Source organism: Podarcis muralis, chromosome 4 (assembly GCF_964188315.1).
Source record: "Podarcis muralis chromosome 4, rPodMur119.hap1.1, whole genome shotgun sequence".
Classification (NCBI taxonomy): Eukaryota; Metazoa; Chordata; class Lepidosauria; order Squamata; family Lacertidae; genus Podarcis; species Podarcis muralis.
This window is the reverse complement of record NC_135658.1, coordinates 38322882-38348188: the sequence shown is the minus strand read 5'-3', so window position 1 is coordinate 38348188 and position 25307 is coordinate 38322882. Positions and strand designations below refer to the sequence as shown.

The following is a 25307-nucleotide window of genomic DNA, read 5'->3' as shown; positions in this document are numbered from 1 at the left end:
TTGCAGTGTTTCCTAGACTTGGGTGTCCAGCTGTTTTCAGACTATAATTCCCATCATCCCTGACCACTGGTCTTGCTAGCTAGGGATGATGGGAGTTGTAGTCCACAAACAGCTGGAGGGCCACGTTTGGGAAATACATTGTCAATGTATTTCTTAGTCCTCCATAGTGCAGACAGAAAGTAAAGAGAAACCTCAGGCTCGCTAGCTGATGGGAAATCCCTTTCTGCCTTCAGCACACCCACTTTCTTTATATTACTGCCTATATTGCCCTAAAGGTGTTAACATCCAGACACTGCAGCTATTACAAAAATTGTATTTTCCTGTATCTTTACTATAGAGGGTCCATGCGCATAGGGAAAGACTTAATATTATTCACCAAGGAAGAGAATACAATGACATGCCTCCTTTTGTCTCAGACGTTTTGTGAAACAGAAGGTCTCAGTGAGGTATGTCTGTCTTCATTCGTCATTTAAATATTTGTATCCTGCTCTGCCAATGATGTCATCAGGACCAGAACTTCTGGGGTGGGACTTCCTGGAATGGAACATCATTAATACAACTCAAAATGCTGCTGGTATTTGATACGGGGTGTGCTGTTCATACTACTATCAGCACCATCATCTTGGGCACTGGGAGTTAGAAAGGGAGCAAACAGCACTGTCTCAAGTTACCTGTTCAGATGTGATAGGTGTGAGTGAAGGAGAATATCTCTGATTTGGGTCCACTCTCATTTTGTTTTCCTTTACAGGTTATAGTCCCAATTCTTTCATGGTCAAGTCATACAAGAGAGCCAATAATAGACAATCCAGAGACATTTGCTATACAGTTGTCCATAATTTACAAATATTCACCTTTTAAGAATAATGCTGAACTGGTGAAGCAGTTTGAATCCATTTATGGAAAAACAGGTGACTTTATTATCCCTGAAAGTTCTAATTAACCAATGCATTATAATTAGCGTTTTGAGGACTAAACATGGGTGCCAGGGGTTTTGTTTTATTTTATGCTGGGTGCCCTCCTCCCCTGAATAATTTTGGATCTTTGTTCATCAGTTGGCTCCTCTCACATGAATGAGATACAAACAAATTATTCTTTACCACCTTCCCCCCAGTAAAGGCAGTGTTCTCTTGACTCCATAAGAGCCCTACTAGATCAGACAAAAGATCCATCTCGTTCCGCATTTTGTTCCCTCAGTAGCTAAGCAGATGACTACAAGAATCTCACAGTCAGGACATGAGAGCAATGGCTCTCTCCAGTTCTTCCCAAGCCACTGGCATTCAGGGGCATGCTGTCTCTGATCTGATGATAGTACACAGCCACCACGGGTATTAGCCATTGATAGACTTGTCCGTTTGGAGAGCCCCCAAAACGATTTAATCCCACCTAGACTTATGACAAAGTATTGTTGCATGCCACCCCAATCTCTCAGTGCAAGATTTCAGGGGGTTCCAGGCACTTACCAGGGTTTGTGTTTCTTTTGGAAATGAGGCACAGAAGAGACTGTGGTCTCTTTAGGATATATAGTTTACTTACACATACAGAGGTACCTTGGGTTAATTAAGAACTTAATTCGTTCTGGAGGTCGATTCTTAACCTGAAACTGTTCTTAACCTGAGGTACCGCTTTAGCTAATGGGGCCTCCCTCTGCCCGCTGTGCCACTGACACTTGGTTTCTGTTCTGAAGCAAAGTTCTTAACCCAAGGTGCTATTTCTGGGTTAGTGGAGTCTGTAACCTGAAGCATCTGTAACCTGAAGCATCTGTAACCCGAGATAGCACTGTATATATGTTATGTACTGAGTTGAATAGGATCCAAACTGCAGCAGTCTGATTGGTCCTAGAACAATAGGATCCAAACTGCAGCAGTCTGATTGGTCCTAGAACAATAGGATTCAGAATGCAGCAGTCTGTGTGGTCCTAGAACAATGCAGCACTATGATTGGTTGGCAGGAACCACCCAATCATGCTCCAGATAGAAGTGAATCCAGAACCTGATTGGCTTACAGTAGAATTCCAGAATTAGCCAATCATGTGCAGCCCGTTGTGTAAATAATGTATATAAAGCAGATACTTTGAGGGGACTTTTATTCATTCCTCCTCACCACTATGAGCTGAATAAAGAGCATGAAATCACTTTGCGACTCTGAGTATATTTGAATATACAACCTGAGCCTGTGATGGAAGGGCTCACAGCATCAGCACCTCAGGAGGGTCTTTCCAGCAGAAATCAGGCATGGCGCTCTCTCCCTTTCTGCCTTTCCAGTCTGGAGCTTTGCTTCTATCTCACATAACTCAACTCTCTTTTGTCTTTCTAAGTAACAGGCAGATGAGGGGGAGGGGCCAATCCCTTTGTCACTTCCTTTGTTACCTTATACCTTGGGATAAATGTGCTTCAAGTTAAGTATTTTCGGGTTGCGCTCCGCAGCGACCCGGAAGTAACAGAGCGCGTTACTTCTGGGTTTTGCCGCGCGCACATGCGCAGACGGTCAAATGACATCACGTGCATGTGCGGAAGCGGCAAAACGCGACCTGCGCACGCATGGACGTGGGTTGCGTTTGCTTCAGGATGCAAACGGGGCTCCGGAATGGATCCCGTTTGCATCCCTAGGTACCACTGTACTCCCATATTTAGCAGGCTGTTACCAGACTGACTTGGCTATTCTAGGCATTAGAAAGGTCTCTGCCTACAACCTACTCTCCACCTCCCCAAACTCTTAACAGTATATTAATCTGGGGAGAGGAGGGGGGGCTAATCTTGCGACTGGACCCCAGTTTGCTTAACTGCAATTATCCACTGTACTGTTGCTTCTCTTCTACTTTAATTGGCATAAGAATTGTAAAACTGATATTTCAGTAATGGATTTTAACCTTCACATGTAGGAACCTTGCTGGTAATATACAATCTGAAACTCACTCTCAGTTTTGAGCCAGAACTTGATATCCTAACAGATGAGGAGGATATGTTGCTTGCTGTGGCACCTGAGAAGTAAGTTTCATGGTCATTTTCTGATTTTATGTTATACTTTAATGCTGTGGACATTTTGTGAGTAGCTTAGAGACTCTTTACAGAGCAAGCAAACAATACGTTGAATGTACAAAGGGTATGAATAAAAATATATATTTGGAAGATGCTCATTGCAAACAATCCATTTTGCTTGGACACTAGAAATCACAGAATGTACTTACAATGTGTTGGTGAATGGAATTTAACACCTGCTAATTTTGTAACGGTGTACTTCGAATCCCAAATTCTTCCATGTATTCCCCATAACAGGCAAATTCTAATGGATTAGGAGCAGAAAGAGAGAGAATAGCAGTGCAAACCTATCTTTATGTAAAAGGTAAAGGTAAAGGGACCCCTGACCATTAGGTCCAGTCGTGGATGACTCTGGGGTTGCGGCGCTCACCTCCCTTTATTGGCCGAGGAAGCCGGTGTACAGCTTCCGGGTCATGTGGCCAGCATGACTAAGCCGCTTCTGGCGAACCAGAGCAGCGCACGGAAATGCCGTTTACCTTCCTACCGGAGTGGTACCTATTTATCTACTTGCACTTTGACGTGCTTTTGAATTGCTAGGTGAGCAGGAGCTGGGACCAAGCAACGGGAGCTCACCCTGTCGCAGGGATTTGAACCACCGACCTTCTGATAAGCAAGCCCTAGGCTCTGTGATTTAGACCACAGCGCCACCCGCGTCCCTCTGTGAACTTGGGAGCAAATCCCATTGTGTTCAGTGGAGCTTACAGCCAGGAAAGTGCGCATGGGATTGCATCCTAAAAGAAGCTTCAGACAATGGATGTGATTCAGCTCACTGTTTGTGTGCACAGAGAGCGGGGTGTTGATGCCTCTGTGCATGCCAAGAAGGCCCAGTCAACTCGTGCCCCCTGGGTTCTCCAGTGGCTAGATGTAGGGTGGCCAGTGTAACATTCTGCTTGCCTTGATGCTCTCTCTCTCCCCATCTCCATTCCTCAACCTGGTATACATATTAAGGGACCACAATCTTTATTGTACAAGCAATCCTTGATTTACACAGGGGTTACATTACGGATCCCTGCATGCATTCACAGGGCTCATGTAAAACATTCTGTCCCGCCCCCATTCCACCCTTTTAGTGACGTTTTCAGGTCATTTCCGGGTTCTGCACCATGCGCGTAATCACTCATCAATTGGATGTGCATAAATTGGTCATTGCCTGTATAACCCCTCCTTGGGAGCTGTGCTGGCGTAAAGATAGCACAAAGACATGGCTCTGTTTTTACCCAGGTGCAAGGTCATGCTTCCTATAGCAACACAGTGCAGGATTCAACATATCCACAAAGATCATGTGCTAATTCACAATAGTATTTGCCACATTTTAATTATATCCTGCTCTTCCTTGAGAAATACTAAAGCAGCTGACATGGGACTCCCGGCAAACCAATGAGCAGACCTTTATCTCTAGTTGGGTCTATTTAACTCAGTGTTTAAATTCTTCCCCGGAAGGTGGGTAGAATCACCAGCATTAAAAGTTTTAGAAAGTTGGTTTAATTTCACGCTGAAGAATTGTATTGCACCTTGAAAGGCTTCAAGAGCACTTAAGTGAGAACATGTTTTGAGTTTGTTTGTTTTTTGTTCAAGTGGATTACGTGCCCAATTTCCTCTATCCACCAGAGTTCTCCCTTTGTGAGCCTAAAATTATTCTGCCTTAAACACTTTTCTGTGTCAGCCTTCCAGAACGGCAGTCACTGAGAGCCTACACAGCTATATTGTACTTGGACCCACGAATGAAGATATTCATTCAAGCCAAGGAAGTAAAAACCAAGCGTTTGCCGCATTGCTTTTACAGACCCAGGTGAGCCAGCTTTTCCCAAGACTGTTATAAAGCCAGATATTTAAATTTCCAAAGCAGTGTGCTTGAAAGCATTAGCTGTTCTCTCTTTTTGGCCATGGAGAGAAATTGACTTTGATGGCGGAGCAATTTGTAATCTAAGCCAAGTTCAAATCACACTGGCAGGCTGGACTGCGGAAAAGGTAATCAGCTGTGACCAAACACTTTGACCCAGAACAAAGAACACTTTACATAAGATAATCACCGAACTGCGGGGAGTGTCGCGTATTCCACGCGGCGTTTTCAGCAAAGCATTAAGAGTTCCAGGTTTTTCAGTGCAGTCCTTTTTAATGTGAGCTATACACAGGCTATATACAAAAGAAACAGTCCATACAGAGTACTTACAAACGAATACTCTCCACCACAGCACCACCACACTACAGCACAACCACCACACCCACTGTTAAACAGGCTTTCCTTTTAAAACAGGTGATAGCCAATCACACTAATCACACTCCTGCTGAGTCACTCTGACCCAGCAGAGTATTGCATCATCCTGTTGAAGCCTGCAGACTTATCCAGTATCCTGTGAATCCCAACACTCCTCCTTAAGTCAAAGGCTTGAGACCTAATAATTCTCTTAAGTCTCGAAATTTAGGAGCATCCAAACATTTTGTATACAAATCTGCCACATTACATTTCGTGTTACAGTGCTGTACCTTTAACACATTTCTTTCCAAAGCATTTTTCACATTTCCGTATCTTATAGCAATATGTTTACTCTTGCTTTTAAAGTTCTGTTGGTTAGCAAGCTGTTGTGCAGCCATGTTGTCACTTAGCACAGTGATTGGCATTTCTGAAGGTATTCCAAGCTCTTTTGTTAGGCAAGCAAACCATTCTATTTGTGATACACATTCACTTATGGCTGAGTACTCTGCTTCACAAGTACTTGTGGCAACAAATGTTTGTTTCTGGGATTTCCACTGAACCAGGGCATTTCCAATATATATGGCATAGCCAGTGGTAGACTTTCCATTTTCTCTGTCCCCCCAGCTGGCATCAGCGTATGCATACACTTGCTGATCATATCCTGTATCCAGCACCAGTTTGTAATCTTTTGTGCCTTTCAGATACCTTAGGATTCTTTTAAGTGCTACCCAATCTCTCTGAGCCGGGTCTGCACTTCTTTGGCTTAACATGTGCACTGCCAATGTTATGTCGGGTCTTGTCCAACAACTTAAATATAACAGAGAACCCAACAGAGAATGAAACGCTGTTGCATTCTCACATTTTTGCCCTTCTGGTTCATTTTTGTACTGGCTAGTTATGGGAGTGTCAACCTCATTTGCCCTCTCCATTCCATATGTCTTCCGTAACTTTTCGATTTTTTCCTTCTGACTCAGAGAGTAGACACCCTCTTCATTTCTCTGAACCTCTACTCCTAAGTAATTTTGAATCTCTCCCAAATACTTCAGTTTGTATTTGTTACCTAGGCTGTTTATAAACCAAGACACTTGCTTTTGTGCAGTTGTTATTAGACAGATATCATCAACATACAAAAGTAAATAGCAAACACTTCCTTGCACCATTGCTGAATATAAACAGGAATCAGCCAGGCTTTGTCTGAATCCCATCTTTTTCAAAGTTGTGTCTATGCATTCATGCCATAGACGTGCACTTTGGTGTAAACCGTATAGTGCCCTTTGCAGTTTTAACACCATGCTATCTTTTCCCAGCTCATAACCTGGTATTTGCTGTAAATACACCTCGGCGTCAATGGGAGCATTTAAATATGCTGAGGCAACATCAAAATGATTAACTTTTAACCCTCTCAGACTTGCCATTGCTAAAACTGATTTTACTGTTTCAGCCTTTGCTGTTGGGGCAAACACTTCATCATAATGTATCATTTTCCTCTGTGTAAAGCCCCGTGCAACCAACCTGGCTTTCCTCTGAAAACTACCATCAGCCAGCTTTTTCAGTTTAAAAACCCACTTACAGCTTATGGGCTTTTTACCTTCAGGCAATTCTGTAGGTACAAACACATTGTTGTTTAGCAGAGAGTTATACTCTGCCTGCATTGCCTTTAACCACGCCTCTTTCTCTAGAGTAGGTAACTCTTGCACTTCTTCAAAGTTTTCTGGCTCAGTTACACAAACCTGGTTTATGGTGGCTGGGAACCCATAACGGTCTGGAGGTTGACCTTTATTACTTCTTGCAGACCTCCTTGGTTCATTAATCTCACCCCCTGGGCTACCTTCAGGACTGCTTTTGGGGTGGATTGACTCTGGAGATTTACCTCCTCCTGTCCCTGTTGCACTTTCTTCTCTCCCCTGCTCCATGCTAGCAGCTGGAGAAAAATGCTCAACCTTTACCTCCTCCCTTTCAGTTTCTCTGGGAGAGCTGCCAATTCTTAGCTTTGTTTCAACTGCCTTATCAGGTATGCTCGGCAGTAAAACTTTTTCTGGCAGCAGGTTTGCATGTATCTTGGGCCAATTTCTTTGCTCATTAAAGCTGGCTGATCGACTATAACTCAAAAGATTTTTATCATCTTCAAACCTATAGGCTTTTGTACCACTTTCATACCCAAGAAACAGCAACTGCTGTGCCCTTTTCCCACCTTTTCTTCGGTTCTTTACAGGTATGTCAACCCATGCCTTCGTCCCAAAGATTCTCAAATGTTGCAAACTGGGACTTTTGTTATAGAGAATTTTATAGGGTATGTCATCTAGTACCCTTGACCACAAGCGATTCCCAATATAATTCGCGGTCTTAATACTCTCAGCCCAGTACTTAATTGGAAGATTTGCATCTGCTAACAATGCTTTCATTTGTGTCTGCAAGACACCTCCCCTACGCTCTGCTACTCCGTTCTCCTGAGGCGTCGCCACATTGGTAAGCCTATGTTTAATCCCTTGGGAACGCAACCAGTTTCTTAGGGAGCTTGCCATAAACTCTCCTCCCCTGTCTGTCTGAATAGAGCATACCTTTTCGCCAAGTTGTCTTTCTACCCTTCTTACCCAGAACTTCAAAGTTTGGGCAACGTCAGACTTTTGCTTTAATGGATAGACCCAGCCAAATCTAGAATAGTCATCCACTAGGATCAAACAATACTTATTATGGGAGACACTTGGTGGAAAAGGACCAGTTACATCAGCATGAATCAACTCCAGTGGTTTTTTGGTTTCTCTCTGGCTTGCTCTTGCTACTGGGCAAGCCCTGCTTTTAACCTCCTTGCAGATATTGCAGTCTAAGTAATTATCACAACTTTTTATGTTTTTCATCCCCCCACACAACTCCAATGTTTTGTTTAGCACCTTATAGCTAGCATGAGCCAGACGCCTGTGCAGGAGATGAATACACATATCATGGGTTGGGACATTTTGCACATTCGCAACATTAGACTCACACTGCAGTACATACATATTAGTTCTAAGGTTAGCATTTGCCAACACTGCCCCATTTTGCTTTATCTGGCACTGATCTCCCACAAAGTTTACTTCAAAGCCTGCTTTTGCCAAGTCAGGAATGCTCAGGAGATTGTTTTGCAAACTAGGCACACACAACACATTCCTGAATGTGTGTCCCAGCTGTGGGAACACAACCTCCCCCTCACAAACCACATTAGCTTTCTGGCCCGTAGCAAGACTTACATGTTTTTTGTTTGAAGCCCTAGCATCAGTTAGCAGTCCTTTTCTTTTACAAAAGGTTTGAGAAGCTCCACTGTCCAGAACCCACAGCTCTTCATTTTCTTGACCATCTGCAGACACCCAAGCGGTAGACTCCCTCTGCTGCCTCTTGTGCTTCTGCTGTTTTTGTTGTTTTCTTGGGCAGTCCCGCAGCAGATGTCCACTGGACTTGCAGCAAAAACACCTTTTTACTTTGTTGACCACCAGCTGGTCTGCAGCAGCTCCTCCTGGCTGTTTCTCCGGCTCCCGACACCTCTGCTCTTCCCGGCTGTTGTTCCTTCTGGGATGTTCCAACAGCTGGGCTGAGGTCATCTTTCGCTCTGCATGCCTGTCCTCCTCTGCATACAACCGTCCGGTAACGTATTCCAGAGTCAGTTTATCAGTCCCTACAGACTCGAGGGAGTTGACCAGCATATCATAGCTGTCATCAAGGGAACTCAGGACTATAAAGACTTTGTCCTCTTCCCCCACAGGCCTCCCTCTTAAGGCTAGCTCCTGGAAACAGCCTGTTAGGAATTTTAGGTGGTTTACCAGGGTGTCCCCCGGTTTCTTCCGACACCGGTACAGTCTCCTGGTCAATGTTATCAGTGAGCCAGCTGTCTCTCGCACATGGACAGCCTTGAGCGCATTCCACGCCTCACTTGCCGTCACCTTATCAGCTACGTAGACTAGCTGGCTGTCGTCCACTCCAAGGATGATCGTAGCCAAAGCTTTCTCATCCTTTTCAAGCTGGGCCTCTTCTAGTGCCAGCTTTTCATCGTCGTCCTCATCCTCCTCAGGGGGCTGTGGTGGAGTTTCCACCACCTTCCACAGGCCCTCACGCTTGAGGAAGTGTTGCATGCGGACCGACCAGATGCTGTAGTTCGTGGCAGTCAGCTTCTCCAGCAACACGCCAGTTCTGGACTGCTCCATCCCTGCAGCTCACTTCCAGCACCCACGGCTAGATAACTGCCACCTGTACTCTTGCGCAGCGGAAGCGTGCTGGGCCCATAACCCTGTCGCGTATTCCACGCGGCGTTTTCAGCAAAGCATTAAGAGTTCCAGGTTTTTCAGTGCAGTCCTTTTTAATGTGAGCTATACACAGGCTATATACAAAAGAAACAGTCCATACAGAGTACTTACAAACGAATACTCTCCACCACAGCACCACCACACTACAGCACAACCACCACACCCACTGTTAAACAGGCTTTCCTTTTAAAACAGGTGATAGCCAATCACACTAATCACACTCCTGCTGAGTCACTCTGACCCAGCAGAGTATTGCATCATCCTGTTGAAGCCTGCAGACTTATCCAGTATCCTGTGAATCCCAACAGGGAGGGGGGAGGTGTTGTTTGTTTTTCTGTGGATGTTTTCACTTGAGTGAAAGTTGCTCAGGCAATTCTGTAAAGGTTCCACTAAATGATTATAGGCCACTTATAGAGGTCCTTTTTTAATGGACTCCTAATCTTATAATGTGTAATATGCATTTGAAGTACGGTTTAACAAGCTGAATGAATGTTCTGATACAAGTTCCAGCACTGATAGGATCTGATCCAGTTCTCGCTGCACTGAGTGATAGAGGGCCTATGAAGTGAGGAGGCAGGGATCTTAAATATACAGTTTAACAGTACAGTGGATGGGGCTTCATATTTGGCAAGGGTACTCATTCAGTTTTCAGATGTCTGAGTCTTCTGTGAATTGAAAGGACTTTGTGATGACAAACACACAAGTGAATACCACCCCCAAAACTTTTTTTAATAAATTTACCAGATAAATTCTAACAGACGACCACCCATCCTTGGGATAAAAGGAAATCCAAATGACGCCTCTTTCACCATGTAGATCATGGTTCTGAATCCTATATTGGTTGTGGATGGCACAACTGATTTTTTTGAGCATTTCATGCACTTTTGAGGCCTGAGCATTTCATGCACTTTTGAGTCAGTTTACTGTAGAGCACAAGGATTGTGCATACCCTGTCCTTGCTTGCGCAAGGAAGTCCTTGCCATTCCCATCTGCAAAATGGAAATAATAGGGGTCAACTTCATTGTGTTATTATAACAATTTGTCTTTCATATGGCATGTCGGATAACTTTTATCCATGACTGTGTTTTTCATGTCTTCACAGGATGTATCCATACATATCATCTTCGTTCAAAAACGTTGCTAGAAATGAACTGCAAAAGGCAGAAATGGATATGAAGGCTGGTAGGTATTGTCCCGTAACCTTAATAGTTTCAATGCTAGGTGCTCTCTAAGCAGTTGCTAGCATTGTTTGTAAAGGGATGCTTTTGCGCATCACTTCTGATTTTGCTTCGCAGCAAATAATTTCTGGCATCTGTGGAGCAAATCTAGTTATGCATCTCTTTCCCATTGCGGGATGACTTTTGCTGTTGCAAACGTCACCCCGCAACAAACCCCGTACAACAGTGGGTTTAGTACACAAAGAATGATGTAGGTATATTTTGGATAGCCTGGGGAAAAAACTGGGTTGTATCCAGTGCCCGTCATTCCATGCACACAACAGGCTTCCATTTTTGCAATTAAACTCATCCTCAAAATCTGCTCCAGAAAACCAAATACTGATGGAATTAAGCACTTCTGGGATTTGTGTTCAGAGAACAAGGAGGAGATCACTTGGACTACAGAATGCTAAAGTAAGTGGAATGGGGAAGTTGAAGGGAGCATCAGATGTCAATCAGATGGTGGGATTTCTGTCATTTGGAAGAGGGTGGAGGATATAGGTGACTGCCTGCCTACATTCATCCTAGACTTTGCATTTGTTTTCATTGTTCCTCAGATAAAGAGACTATGGACTCAGCTATACAGCTGCAAATAAAAAGTTTAAAGTGTGTTTTAAGTGTAATATACAATGTGACACTCGATGGCAATGGTGCGGTTTATGGAAAATTCAATATATTTCTTAAAAAACGCTTTAAAAAAGCATTTTCAGAATATTTTTATATGTGTGTAGATTCCAGCTATGTCCCTGGTTAATCTTGGATAATCGTCAGTGAAGGTTTGAACATCTACCTGAAACCTGCACCTTCACTTTTAACTGTTAATAATTTCTTGCTCTGCTGTTGGAGGCAGTGTGCCTCTGAATGGGAGGGGTTTTCTAGGTAGCCCCACCCTCACCCTTGGAAGCCTTGCAAATGGCTGCAGGAGAGGGGCAATGAGCAACATCCCGGAAGGGGTGTTTCTAGGACGAAGGTGAAACTGTGAAGCTTCCTTGTTTATTTTTGCTATTGGATGCTGCATTAAGTACAGTGGTACCTCGGGTTACATACCCTTCAGGTTACATACGCTTCAGGTTACAGACTCCGCTAACCCAGAAATAGTGCTTCCGGTTAAGAACTTTGCTTCAGGATAAGAACAGAAATCGGGCTCCAGCAGCGCGGCAGCAGTGGGAGGCCTCATTAACTAAAGTGGTGCTTCAGGTTAAGAACAGTTTCAGGTTAAGAACGGACCTCCGGAACGAATTAAGTACTTAACCCGAGGTACCACTGTAATCATGTTATATTTATAGTATTGAAATGTGGCCTTTTTTGTACTTTACTATACTTGCTACGTTATGAAATAGTTACTATGTTATGGTTTTGCAGTGTTGCTGTGAAATTGCTTTTGTAGTGTTTGTTTGAAATGCCTTCTTGTTTTATTTGCTGATGAGCATGATTTTTATTTTTTTATTTTGGCGGGAAAGCAGCGTACCAATAAAATGAATGAATGACTGCCAGTCGCTGGGAGCCACAAGAGAGGGGGGAGCGCTGTTGTGCTCAAGTCCTGTGTTTGGGTTTCCCAATTAGCATCTGGATGACAACTTTGAGAACAGGATGCTGGGCTAGACAGGCTGTTGGCCTGATCCTGCATGTTCTTAGAACTGTGACACCACAGCAAGTGCCAAGTACAAATATTGCTGCGTGTTGAGGAAAATTGGTTGATAATTCCCTCATGCTACTGGAATGCAAAAGTGGTGGATTTAAGAATTGCCTTGAGTAAAGCTGCATGGAGTTGCATTTGAAAAATAGCAATGTCATGAAATGAATGGGAAGATTTCAATTGCAAGTTTTGTACAGTCTCTGACACCTCTCCCCGCCCCCCTGCCCCACGCCACTTTTCAGTTGGGCCTAGATGCCTTCAGAAGTTGACCCCGTTCTACAGACAGAGCAAATTTATTATGGCACATATGCTAAGAAAGTTAAATTTATTACGGCGATATGCTAATAAAGTTAACAGATTTATTATGGCATATATGGAGGGGATTGTAAACAGGGAGGTCAGAAAGGAAATAAAGTGCTCTTCCCCAAATGTGCTTAGGTTAGAGGGGAAGGCAAGTGTGTGCTCAACTGAGCTTGTTTAATGCCAAGGTGCCAAATGGAGTTAACATTTTTGACTTAATGGCATGTTGCGTTTTTCCTGTGTGTGGCAGATCGGGTTAGTTTCTCTCCTGCGTGGTTTAACAGGTGCCTTTGCTTATACTTATAGCTGAAGATGCTGTGAGAGAAGCCAAGTGCACGTTACAGCAGTCACAGGACTCCCTCTTCCAAGATAAACTTGAGGTATAGTAACAAGGATAATTACTTTTTTTTAAATAATATTTTATTAGAGTTTCAAATAATACAAAAAAGAACAAGAACAAGAAAAGAAAAAGAATAAAAAAGAATTCATTCTTTAGAATCCCATTTTCAATAACTTTTTTCCGCGACTTCCCCTCACCTCCCCTTCTTGTATTCCATGTCCAAATATTTATCCAACAAGTTCGTATCCCTAAATTCCTAACCTTAATTTGTTATTATATTTATTATATTATATTTTTAACCTTAATTTGTTATTATATTTAATTCAATTTATATATCAACTTTTCACTTATATACCTCAATCCTTTATATTTGAAAACTTTTTCTAAGGTCGACCCAGTTTCCCTTCCACGAATTCCCCATTCTTATACTAATAACAACACAAAATTAAAAACAGAGCAAAGAAAATCAAACACCCTTTGGATTTCCAAACCCCACCCTCCCTTCCCCGGTTTCGATCCTAGAACCATTGTCCATTAGTCCATTTACTATCAGCCTGGCAACCTCACGTCCGAGGCCCTTAAGTCTCTCTCAATCCCTCTCTGCCGGTTTCTTTGAAAGTCCCTTATAATTAACACCAAGTCTCGGAGGGGCACTCTCTCTATAATGTCCATGTTCCTTCCAGCCAGACCTCCATGTTCAAAAGTGGGGCTCAAATCTTGTTTCTTTTTTAAGGTTAATTTATTCTTAACTCTGACTTTTACTGATGCATTTTAATGCATAATTTATTTCATGTAAACCACTTCCAAGTTTTTAAAATTAAGCAGAATCTCTAATACCGATCCACTGCATTTCACTGGCCTTGAGTAGGGTGATTTCCCAGTGAATTGTGTCCAAAGTCTGTGCTTTATTTCGCAAGCCGCTTTTATTGGCCCACAATTGCCAGTGTAGAGTGTCAACTTTTTCCACATTTGGCTGTGTTACTTGGATAGACTTAAAAGATAATTGCTCAGAAATATAGGCCATGCACGGTGTTAATGCTAGGCTTTTGAAAGTTTTGCCTAGCATGACCTTTAAACAGTGGGGAAGATTTTCCAATCCTGTTAATTGCCTATTTACTATTGCTGAGGACTCTTAAAGTAGTTATTAAGCTGCATTGGCTTCAGATTCAATTATTTCCTAAAGAGTGTTTAGAAGGCACTTTCCACTTCAGAAGACTTTCAATGTGATAATTATGTAGACTAATTGCACCTGCGCAAATTATCATTTATATTCATAGGAACGTTCACTATTATACTAATCCCCATTATACTGATTTACAAGCCTTCCACAACTATCACGATGATTAATGCTTTGAATGCACCACCTAAATATTTGCATGGTGTGAAAAGTGTGCTAGGTGCTGTACATAAATAAACGTGACACAGTCCAAGACGAGGCAATTTAACTACTTACTTTTAAGCCCTATTCAGATATCAGTTTCCACACAGTCTCCATAATTTAACTACAGAACTCGCTCCCACAGGAAGCAGTGGTAGGTGGCTTTAAAAGAGAATTAGACAAAATTCATGAAGGAGAAGGCTATTGATTTCTACTAACCTTATGACCCACCAGAGGTATGCACCCGCCTTGCAAGAACCCGAGAGAATGTTGTGGCGCTTGACAGAAAATAAGGTTGTCAAACCCCGACGGAACGTGATGGAGTCGTAATCCTGGAGTTTCCAATAAACAAGTGTAACACAGAAAAGAATGCTTATTTGTAGGATAAAGCGTGGAGTCATGGTTAGAGAGCCAGACTATGATCTGGAAGACCAGGATTAAGCAAGGGGGGGGGGACCATGTACACCCCCTTGAGCTCCTATGCAAAAAGGGTGGGATGTAAATGAAACAGATAAATAATCTCTGGGAGGATCCTAGAATACAATATGTGCTCAGAGTAACTTATTCTACTGCTCTTTCCTTTCTGGTGATGGGGGTGCTCAGCTCGCATTAATGGATGCAATGGAGAATGAAAAGAAAATGAGGGAAACATTGAAAGACAAGCAGAGGTAAGTTAAATGAGACTGTGGTTTACTTTTGGTGAAATGGTCATGCGAGAGAGGAAAGGGGAGTGAGTGCAAAAGAAAAAGGAAAAGCCTTGCCTGCCTAAAATGACCAACTGTAGTTGAAGCATGGGCACCTGTGGGTGCTATATATTCTTGGCATTATGTTTTCAGTTCTGTAGGCATTGAAACATTTCTGAGAGTTTACCCCCGTTGTTCAAACTTTACCTTGTAAAGAAAAAAAGGCAGCCTCTTTCTAACACTGAAAGCCACTCTTCAATATGGCTCCTATGAAGAATGGGGCTAACAGTCAGTGCTGGATCACTTGGGAAAACGTTTTTCAGCAAACCATGGTGTCAGGTGAAGGGTTTCCCTTTGCCCACGTGGTTTGAAATCGAACCACACAGGCAAAGGGACATGGCTTTGAGGCGCTGGTGATCAAGGAGTTGCAACTTTGCTTGCACCAGACCTGGTGTTGTGTATGATGTCAGATATATGTTGGGTGGGTGTGGCTTGGACAGAACTGCTCTACATGCCAGATGGAGAGGCTTCCCAGGCCTAACTAGGCCCACAAGCTGGAGCATCCTCACTGCTGTTGTAAAGAAACAGGAAAAACAACGGACCCTTGTATATTTCAAGCAGGATCACACCATTTGAAGCAGCCATGGCTTTCCCCAAAGACTGCTGAGAACTGTAGTTTGTTACAATTGCTGAGAGTTGTTAGGAAGCCTCTGTTCCCTTCCCAGAGCTACCATTCCCAGAGTTCTGTGGGAAGATGGAGTGATGTTAAATGACTCCGAGAATCGTAGTGCTGTGAGGGGAACAGTTCTCAGCACCCTTAACGAACTACAGGTCTCAGGATTCGTTGAGGGAAGCCATGGCAGTTTAAAGTGGTATGATACTGCTTCAAACGTATAGTGCAGATGGGGCCGTTGTCTCAGTAGTGTGGTTTGTAGTTCTAATTGGAACACCAACCTAATGCAATTAAAACTTCTCCTGCATTTGAGGCAATTTTCAAAATCATTGTGGAGTCATACAGTGAAACCTATCCATGCCTACTTCAGAATAATTAACCATGAGTTCAGTGGTGCTTACTGAAGGCTCAGTAGAAATGCTGAAAATTGCTCATGAGCCATACTTCTAAAACATAGAATGAATATCTGTTTAATAATGGTGCATGGGTTAAACCTTTTTGCCACAGAGCAAAATCAGATTCTTTCCTAATTTATCACATCAAATTGGGTTAAATCCATAGTTATGTATGCAATTTACTTGTGGAAGTCAGTAGCCTTCAAAATGAAGTTAAGTGCAATGGGAAAATCTTTTATAAAGTCTTGTTTGTTTTCTGTTTAGAAATCTGAAACAACCCAAAAAGCTCTTCTTAACATTTGGAGTCAACATTCTGAACAGAAGTCAATATGGCATGCTTATCTACAGCAATAAACGCTTGATCAAGATGTTTGAGAAAGTGGGACCCCAGAAGAATAGAGGATCTTAGTAAGTTTTCTTCCTTTTTCAATGTTTTAGGGCCACCTTTCAGGGTTACTTGAAAATGCATTTATGCTACATGCCAGTGGGCTTGCTCCAAAGTTCTCCTTAAAGATAGAAATATTCTCTGTTTCATTTTGAGTATTATTTCAAAGGTTAATGGGTGACTTTGGGATAGTTACTCTCTCCCAGACCAGCCTCCTGCACAGGATGAAATCAAGGTGGAGAGAAAACCATATTCTTTGCTTTGAGTCCTTGGAGGGAAAGTGGTCCTGAGTTACATCCATCTTTTGATGTTGGCGTTAGCATTGGGAGGAAATCCTCCTCGTTGGTTGGCAGTGATTTATAACAACTTTAAGACTGTGACGTGAAAGGGTTGTCACACATTGGGTGAGCGACTGGTTGAAGACATAATATGAGCCTTCTGGATTGGACGAAATGGCCTGTCTAGTAAAAACACCCTGTTCTCACAGTTGGCCAACTATGGGAAACTTGAAAGCAGGACCTGAGCATCACAGTGGTCTCCCAGTCTGTGACTTCTAGCAAGGGGCGTTCAGGGGCATACTGCGTCTGACACCTGAAGCATAGCACAACCAACGAGTGTGTAACTGACTCATGCAGTCTGCTCTGCACAAAGACAGGACCACAGGTGTAAATACCCTGCTAATCTCTCTGTACTGTGTCTGGAGCAGGGTCATTTCCAGATTTGTGGCTGCATCCTGTCTCTTAATTCTGCAGTGGTGCCACCACAGTCAAAGGTGTATTCTCTTTTTTTATCTTGCCCTTTGCACCTTCTCTCCTGAGAAATCATCCATATAGTCCAAACACAAGATGGAGAAAAGGAAGGCACCCCTTCCAAGGTGTCAGGCAAGCATCTCGGGGCAGGATACTGCACAGCTGAGGTGCCACCACGAAGAAGGACCTCTCCTCTGGAGCTACCACCTCATTTCACTTGGCAGGGATCCCTGAAGAAGATACTAAGTTTCAGACAGGAATGTGCAAACTACCTTTCATGGTGGTTGTATGGCTAACTGAGACTGGCAAACAGTTTTACCTGCCCTGAGCCTTTGTAATTTGTTTATTTATTGCATTATATCCCGCATTTGCTCCTTGGTGTTCTTGGCAGTGTAGATGGTTTCCTCCTCGCCCCCGCCCCATTTAACCCTTGCAACAACCCTGTGATCCAGGTTAGTCTGAGAGGCAGTGACTGGCCCAAGGTCACCCTGTGAGCTTCATAGCTGAGCAGGGATTTGAACCTTAGTCTCCCAGGTCCTAGTCCAAATTTCTAACCACTACACCACATGGCAGTTTGGACGCACTATAAATCCAAATTAATTATTCTAAATCCTAAATATATTAAAATTTTACCAAATTGAACTTCAGCCACTGTATATTAATTTTTTTTAAAGCTCAGTTTGTGGTGAAGCTACATCTAAAATCAGGCCCTGCCCACTGTGTAATCTAAAGTATGTTTTTACTATTGCAGTTTTGGTTCTGGAGCTGTAGGGATCGTGGATGTGCCGTGCGAAATCATGGAGCCAACGCACAACAAGCAGGCCTTTGCAAACACTAGGGAATATAACCGCTTGTTGAAGGCAATGGAAAACTGTCTTGTTCAGTATTGGAAAGACATAGGATTAAGTAAGTAGTGGGCCCCATGTGCAATGCCTTGCAGTAGTCTAAGCAGGAGGGTACCAAAGCATACAACTAAGTAGCCCCATGGTGTCTCCATAAAATCCAGCCCTATATGTGCTGCTCTGTGCACTGAATAATTCACATCATGGAGCCTCCACTTCATGACAGACCCTCCTTAATGGGGTGCGTGGTGACAGTTTTGAAAACAAGAGGGTCATTGTGGTGAGCTCCTCTAAGCAAACAGCTTAGCGCAACAAAATCATCCCTGCCCAGTCTAAATGGTCCCTGCACATCTGATTTGTCATATAGGGCAAAAGTTTTTAATAAATGTATAGCGGCTCTTTTGACTCTTTAAAAGGTCTTTCAGGGGCTACCTGAACAGTAATTGAGCTGCTAATGTATGAGTTTCAAGCATTAGGAGCCTTTGGGCAGTTACAATTCCAGCCTTAAAAGCACATTATGTGAACAACTACCCTTAATGTATCAGAGTGGCTGAGTGACTCAGCTTTTGACTCATCCTTACACCAGTTCAGCCCTTTCCCTGCACCAAGATACACAAAAGTTTGCTCGACTCGTAATAGATAAGGGGAGCCATTTATTTGATAGGCGCTCTGATTCCATGCCAGCTGCTGCCAGTAATGTAATAATGCTAGAGAGTCAGAAGGCTTGGGGGCCCATGGAAGTATCACCCCAGGGCCAGATAAGGGGTGGCCATGGCATGGTTCCTTCTGTGTGCTTTTCTTCTTCTTGTATTTCTAATACATTCTGCATTTTACAGAGAATGGCATGGAATGGACCAATGTCCCTCCTCTCAAAATGTGAGAATTAGATACTAGGGTCAGTTCCAGGTTTTTGTGGGATTTGAGTGACAAGATGATCTGTGGGTTCCACCCCCTTCCTTTTCTAATTACACCCCTAGCTTCAATCCCAACCTCTTTTCAGCCCATTCTTTCTCAGATAAGCAGAGTCATTCCTTCATTACCTTGCCCAAAGGTGCATTTTAAAAAAAGGAAGAACACGCCAAGAGGATACAAAATGTGCATCTACTATGACTTTGATTACATGGTAGAGTCCATGCAAAAAGGAAAAACGCATGCAGCGATCCTTGCAAAATTTATATCAACACCCATTTAGGTTTTAGGTTCACAAAAACACACACCAATTGACTCAACATGCATAGGAATCGGTTGAAAGGCTTGTCATAGGGTAGCCAAAACAGTGGTGAAGGACAGAATGGTCAGTTTATGCTTTAAAACGGTCAACAGCTAGTCCTGGGTAGTTCAGAATGTTAAGTATTAAATTCAGAACAGACCAGGAGATGCAGGAAGTTCAAGATCTAATGGAGAGGAATGCAGCCATTTTAGGATCCCAGTGGAGGGACAACAATTTTAATATAATGGCAAGAGAACCAAAACGTCTTGGGGCCAGGCCTGGCTTGAGTACTGCTAATGAGCCTCTCCAAACAGAAGAAACAAGGCATGACAGCATGGGAACAAGGGGCGAATAGAAAGGAGATGGGAAACTGCAAGATATTTCTCGCTAATAAAATCTGACAAGCAATTGCTGTTCCCCTAGCAGAGAGGCTGGAAGAACGGGCAAACACGTTTGTGCATTCTTTTTGCAAAATCAGATCTGTGTGCATATGCAAATGCTTTTGATAACCTGCATTTTGGAATCTGAATGCCGTTGCTCTGATGCCCATTTAAAAATCTAGTTTTAATCATTAATATTTATGTGAATTCTGAATGTTTTAAATAATGTACCAAATTTGCTTCTTTCCCCCCCTTCCCCGCCTTTGACTTTGCCTTCCAAATAGTTTGGATACTTTTCCTTGCTTAACTACGAAAGATCAGATGCACTCTCTCCAATAGCTGAGTGCCAATAGCAATTATAGTCTCTCTCCCCCTCTCTGTGTGTGCTCTTGCTTTTATATATAAGCAAAATGCACAGGTAGTTGTGCAGCCTTAGGCAGGCAGCCAGAACAGAAGACGTGAAGCCGCTGGTAGATGAAATTCAGATTAGCGGGTCACAAAGTGTGTAGGACTATGATAAATGAAAGGCTAATGCTAATTGTGCCACTTGCACTCATGTCACATTTTTAATCATTTTTATTACTGGCGTGGAGAAGCAATGTTCATAAAGGTGGGGTGGAGATATTTACCTGTTTCCTCTTAAGGGAATTATAATGATATGCAACCCTTCCCCCTCCTATTCACACTGCAGATAGCTGCAGGAAAGAGATCAGTTAGCATCAGTTAGGACTCTCCTCCCACCCCACGCCTAACTGCAGTGTGTGTGTCTTTTCATTGCAAACATGGTAGATGTAGGGTTAATCCTTCCCATGTCCTGTGTTCCCAGTGAATATTAACCCTAGGCCTGTAATTAATTAAATAAAAATATATGCCACGCTTACAGTGTGATTACTGTCTCGTTGAACCAGTGGTTGTCAACAAGGACTACAACTTCCATTAGCCAGCGCAGTCAATGGCGAGGGATGATGGGAGTTGTAGTCCCACAACATAGGGAGGGGGGTTCCACATTGGCTACTCCTGAGTTAAGACCTAAGCTCCAATCACAAAATTCACCTGAACCTCGCTGTCTTTCATAACTGTGTGCCAGGAGAGCTTGTTGATCTTTCCTTCTTCCACAGGGCTTTCCCGCTACTGAGTCCCATTCCTTTAGGTTATACTTCTATTCTTAGGGAAAGTGTCTCACTGACTGGGGACCAGAGATGGCTGAGCGCTGGCCAGCCAGCAGTTCTCTTCTGGATGTAGCCATCAATGCCCTACACTGAAGTAAATAAGGCAGCCTTCTATAGAGCAACATCAGAGCAATCTGACCTGGCACTCATGATCATCCAGCCTATACCCATGCTATGTTGCAGTGCTTATCAGTGTGTTATCTCGAAGCTGACAATGATAATAAAAAAAATTCCTTCCAGTAGCACCTTAGAGACCAACTAAGTTTGTTACTGGTATGAGCTTTCGTGTACGTGCACACTTCAACATAACATTGCAACGATTTGTCTCCCGAGGTCAAAAAGAAGCCTTGTTCTGGAGCGATTTTGGGTATCTGAGTAACAACTGGTCTGATAAACCTTCAGAGAGCACCCAGTACAAGAGAAGGCGGGCCGTGGAAATCCCTGACATTGTTCAGTGTGGTGAGTTTCTACATTTGGACAAATAGGAAGACAAGGCAGGGGGAAGGTAGAACTCAGCGGGGTGAAAATGAGAGTTCTTTGTTGTTTGACTTCAAATATGTTCACTTGAGCATTCCTCTTCACAGATGCCGTGCACTGCTGTGTTTTTCACTTTCTTCTTCTTTGAAAGGATCCTCTTATAAACAACTCCTTTGTTTCACTTTTTGCTGCCGTTAAAAGCACACTGTGGGGCAGCTAATGTAACAGGTCTCCTTCATGTTTTGTTATAAAGGCTGCTGGCATATAACTTGAGTGGCTTTGTAGGCCTCTGTGTGGGATAAAGAAAACTGTAGGCACGTTGCGAGCTTTTTGTTTCTGTGGTTTAAAAAAGAACACACACACATAAATCTACACATACACCTGTTTTTAAATTTTTCTCTGCATGAGGTCATTTTGGGGCGAGATGTAGGAGAGATGCACAAATAGAATAAGCTCAAAAAGACTAGGATGGACTTTGGGAAAAGTCGTGTTTTAGGACTTGCACTGAGGATCTTGGGTAGGCTACCTGTTTGTCAAAGAAACACTTCTTTCAAGAGAAAATGCCATTGCTCAAATAGTTTTTATCTCATTTGTGACCAAAGTTGTCAGGGGGTTGAGAATTAAACAGCAAAAATTCGGGCAATCAACCACAGTACCATATTAAATCAATTGTGTCATTACCGTTTGTAACCATTAATTTGGATATAAATCTGTTAATTTCATTCATTAGATATTTGCCTCAAATGGAGACTCTTGTCATATGACACCAGTATAAAACACGGAGGGCATCACGGCATCTGGAACTGCAGACAGAATCCTAACCCTCTCGAAAATAAGTAAGCTTTTACATTTTGCTTGAACCTACAGTCTTATCTAGTCAGCAGAGATCTCTCTTTTCTCACTACAGTGGTACCTCGGGTTACATACGCTTCAGGTTACATACGCTTCAGGTTACAGACTCCGCTAACCCAGAAATATTGCCTCAGGTTAAGAACTTTGCCTCAGGATGAGAACAGAAATCATGTTATGGCGGCGCGGCGGCAGCGGGAGGCTCCATTAGCTAAAGCGGTGCTTCAGGTTAAGAGCAGTTTCAGGTTAAGAACAGACCTCCAGAACGAATTAAGTACTTAACCCGAGGTACCACTGCATAGTATGAGGCAAGCTTCAAAATCATCTTGCCCAACAATCTCCTACGTGTAGGAAATCCAGAACTACATTTATATATTTACACACACATGCAGAAATGCATAACATGATATGAAAAAAGATGTAATGCTGGCAAGTATTTTATATTCGTACCAACTTTAGTATGTATCTTGGAAATAACTTTCTCCAAGACACATGTCCACTTCTGTTTATTAAAATACAACATTGGAAGTGTAATTCAATTTATCTATTCTTAAATGTATATCCCAACTTTTCTCCAAAAAACTCAAGGGGGCAGGCATACCTTCCCCCCAGTAGCTGCTCTCTCTGTTGAACCTGAGACCTCCTGTATGCAAGGCAGATGCTGGACCACTGAGCTATGCGCCCGTCCTTGCCTATGCCATTTAGAGAGACTGCGCAGGCGTTTCTTTCTATTGAATTGCTAAAAGTCAATATTACTTACTAGGTGTGGTGTACCAGAATGTTTGCCCCGCATCCCTTTGGGTACCTTCAACCCAACTCAGTCAAAGAATGACAAACAAAAGCTCGTCGTAGATGCCATTCGGCAACGTAAATGGAGGCTGGAAAATCTGGAACAGGTGAGCTGCTTCCTGAGATTTGTACAAACGTCCATACACAAGTAACTCCGCAATGGCGTATGTTGCGCGCACCATTTTCAGCCCTGGAAGGGGGCAGGATGGGCTTACACACACAGTTTGTCAGAACGCAACCCCCATGCAAACAGGGAGTTGCCTGTCATTATATATGTTTCAATGTGGAATTGGATAATTGGAATTTAAGGTTTCCCCTTTTTATTGAATGCACTTAGGGTTAGATGAAATTTCAAATAGTCAAACGTAAAGAGACATTGGGGGAGATTCTAGGCACAAAAACTAAGAGATGATTATGTGTCTGAGGTCCAAAATTCTTCTAATAATTTTCTCCTCTCTCCCCCACCCCACTTTTACACTGGAAATTAAATTAAAATATAATATAATATAATATAATATAATATAATATAATATAATAGTAGAAGCAGCAGCTGTGGAGCTCTTTTGTGTCTCTCTGTATTCTCTGAAAAAAGAAAATTCTGAGAAATATTTCCAGAAAAGTATTTTCTGCAGTCCCAAGTCTTAAGTTTGTTCAAAGAACACAGTTGCATTTATATTATAAGATCATTGCTTCTGTTTATAAGAATTATGAATAGATTAAAATGCCTGCTTGTAAATTCCTCTGTTCTTACCTTACAGAAACTTCACTTGATACAACCCCATACAATTGTCCAGCCTACAGCTGACAGCAAAACTCATAAGGATGTGAGTAACTTGGATTGCAGTCCTGTGCTTGTGAATAAATACCACTAAGATCAGTGGAACTGCCATCTTAAGAGACATGGCTGTGATTGGGCAGTAAACCATTTATTTTGGCATGCTATTGTTATTAAGAATTTGTGTAGCACTCGTTAGGTTAGATCAAATGGGTTGTTGTTTTTTCTGCACTCGGAGGTCTTCTTATTCAAGAAACGTTCTTTTATACCTAACCTACAAAGAAGGAGAGGGACACCCAGCCTAAAGATGTCCAGCTATTTCAGCAAGAGCTGGAGCAAGCAGGAACACGAGAATTGCTATGGGTCAGCCTTCCCCAACCTGGTGCTCTTGAAATGTTTCAACTCAATCAACCTCAGGATACAGAGCAACCTCTGTACCAACGTGGTGGATTCTAGTATTTACACCAGCACAGTTCAGGTATTCAGCCTCACACGACTATAATCACACAGGGGAGGAGAGTCTCCGTGCATTGGTGGCATGTTTGTGGTGGGGCAGCCTCCTGAATGCATGTCATCTGCCCATGAGTTGCAACCCTGGCTGCCTGGACCCAGCCCCACAATATTGGAGATGGCTTTGGGCCCATCAAGAGGCCCATGGCTCGAGGAACACTGCTCACCTGGCAGTCAAAGGCCTTTTGCTACCAGATGTCAACTCAGGCCCTCCAGATGCTGTTGGAAGACAAGTCCCACAAGAGGGAAGGTCTCAGCAAGATTTTACAGCAAGCCTCCAGTGTAGGTGTAGGGAAGGTTGGAGACCTGTGCTGGGAATTAGTAGCTTACAACAGCTTTGCAATGCAGTCAGTTGTTAATTATGTAGGCCAGCTGTTTGGATTCCCATTCAAAAATCGACATACCTCTCAGACTGCGGAAAGGTCAATTTACCCAAATTGTCCCCTCAAATCTCTTCCCGGGTCAAATGCATGTGGAATTTTCATGATCCATTGACTTCCATGCAGATTGGTTCTACAAACGTTCAAAAATTAAAGAAAGAAAGAAATGGACATGAAACAAGACCCAAGTAAGAGCAAAGACTCCTGCCTTTGATTCTTATAGTTATGCATTTAACCCTTTCAGTCATGGGCTTAGATAACACCAGGGATGCACTGCAACAATTTGTTGTAGGGCCCCATTTGTTAATACTTCTATATTCCTGGTTTCTAGGGTGTTTTATGTGGCCTTTAGAGGAGAGATGGAAGGGAAAAAGGATGGAGAAAAAGACAGTAATGTGTGTATATGTATGCTCATATATTCTTCATCATTGTATATCTAGACTCTAAGGTTCATGATCTGTTCTTCCAGCCTTGTAAAAGTACTCACTCAATATGAACTGCTATGAAAGGCGACTCAGCAAAACAATTTGGCAAATAATCTGATCTTTAGGATCAGTAATATCAGTAGTCTTTAGATTTGTCCTCAATCAAGTAATAGTTTCTATTCTCTCATGAATCTAACCAATGGAACAATTCTATCCAAGCTTGAAAAAGTGATGCCAGTTTCTCT

At 42.8% G+C, this 25307-nt stretch overlaps 1 protein-coding gene across 8 annotated transcripts in view; it reads left to right on the top strand.

The window, feature by feature from the left end:
- The window catches only part of MORC1 (MORC family CW-type zinc finger 1), a 52806-nt gene that overhangs the window by 16546 nt on the left and 10953 nt on the right, over window positions 1-25307 (top strand). For all 8 annotated transcript variants that reach the window (XR_013392554.1, XM_077927212.1, XM_077927213.1 and 5 more), the window contains 13 exons: window positions 338-446; window positions 749-908; window positions 2879-2984; window positions 4699-4824; window positions 10603-10682; window positions 12960-13033; window positions 14975-15039; window positions 16387-16530; window positions 18008-18162; window positions 21191-21316; window positions 22065-22170; window positions 22947-23079; window positions 23731-23796. Coding sequence is in view for 7 of the 8 variants with exons in the window: in XM_077927212.1 (XP_077783338.1) it covers window positions 338-446; window positions 749-908; window positions 2879-2984; window positions 4699-4824; window positions 10603-10682; window positions 12960-13033; window positions 14975-15039; window positions 16387-16530; window positions 18008-18162; window positions 21191-21316; window positions 22065-22170; window positions 22947-23079; window positions 23731-23796 (1450 nt within the window). In the remaining variant the exon portion in view is untranslated. The remainder of the gene's footprint in view (window positions 1-337; window positions 447-748; window positions 909-2878; window positions 2985-4698; window positions 4825-10602; window positions 10683-12959; window positions 13034-14974; window positions 15040-16386; window positions 16531-18007; window positions 18163-21190; window positions 21317-22064; window positions 22171-22946; window positions 23080-23730; window positions 23797-25307) is intronic.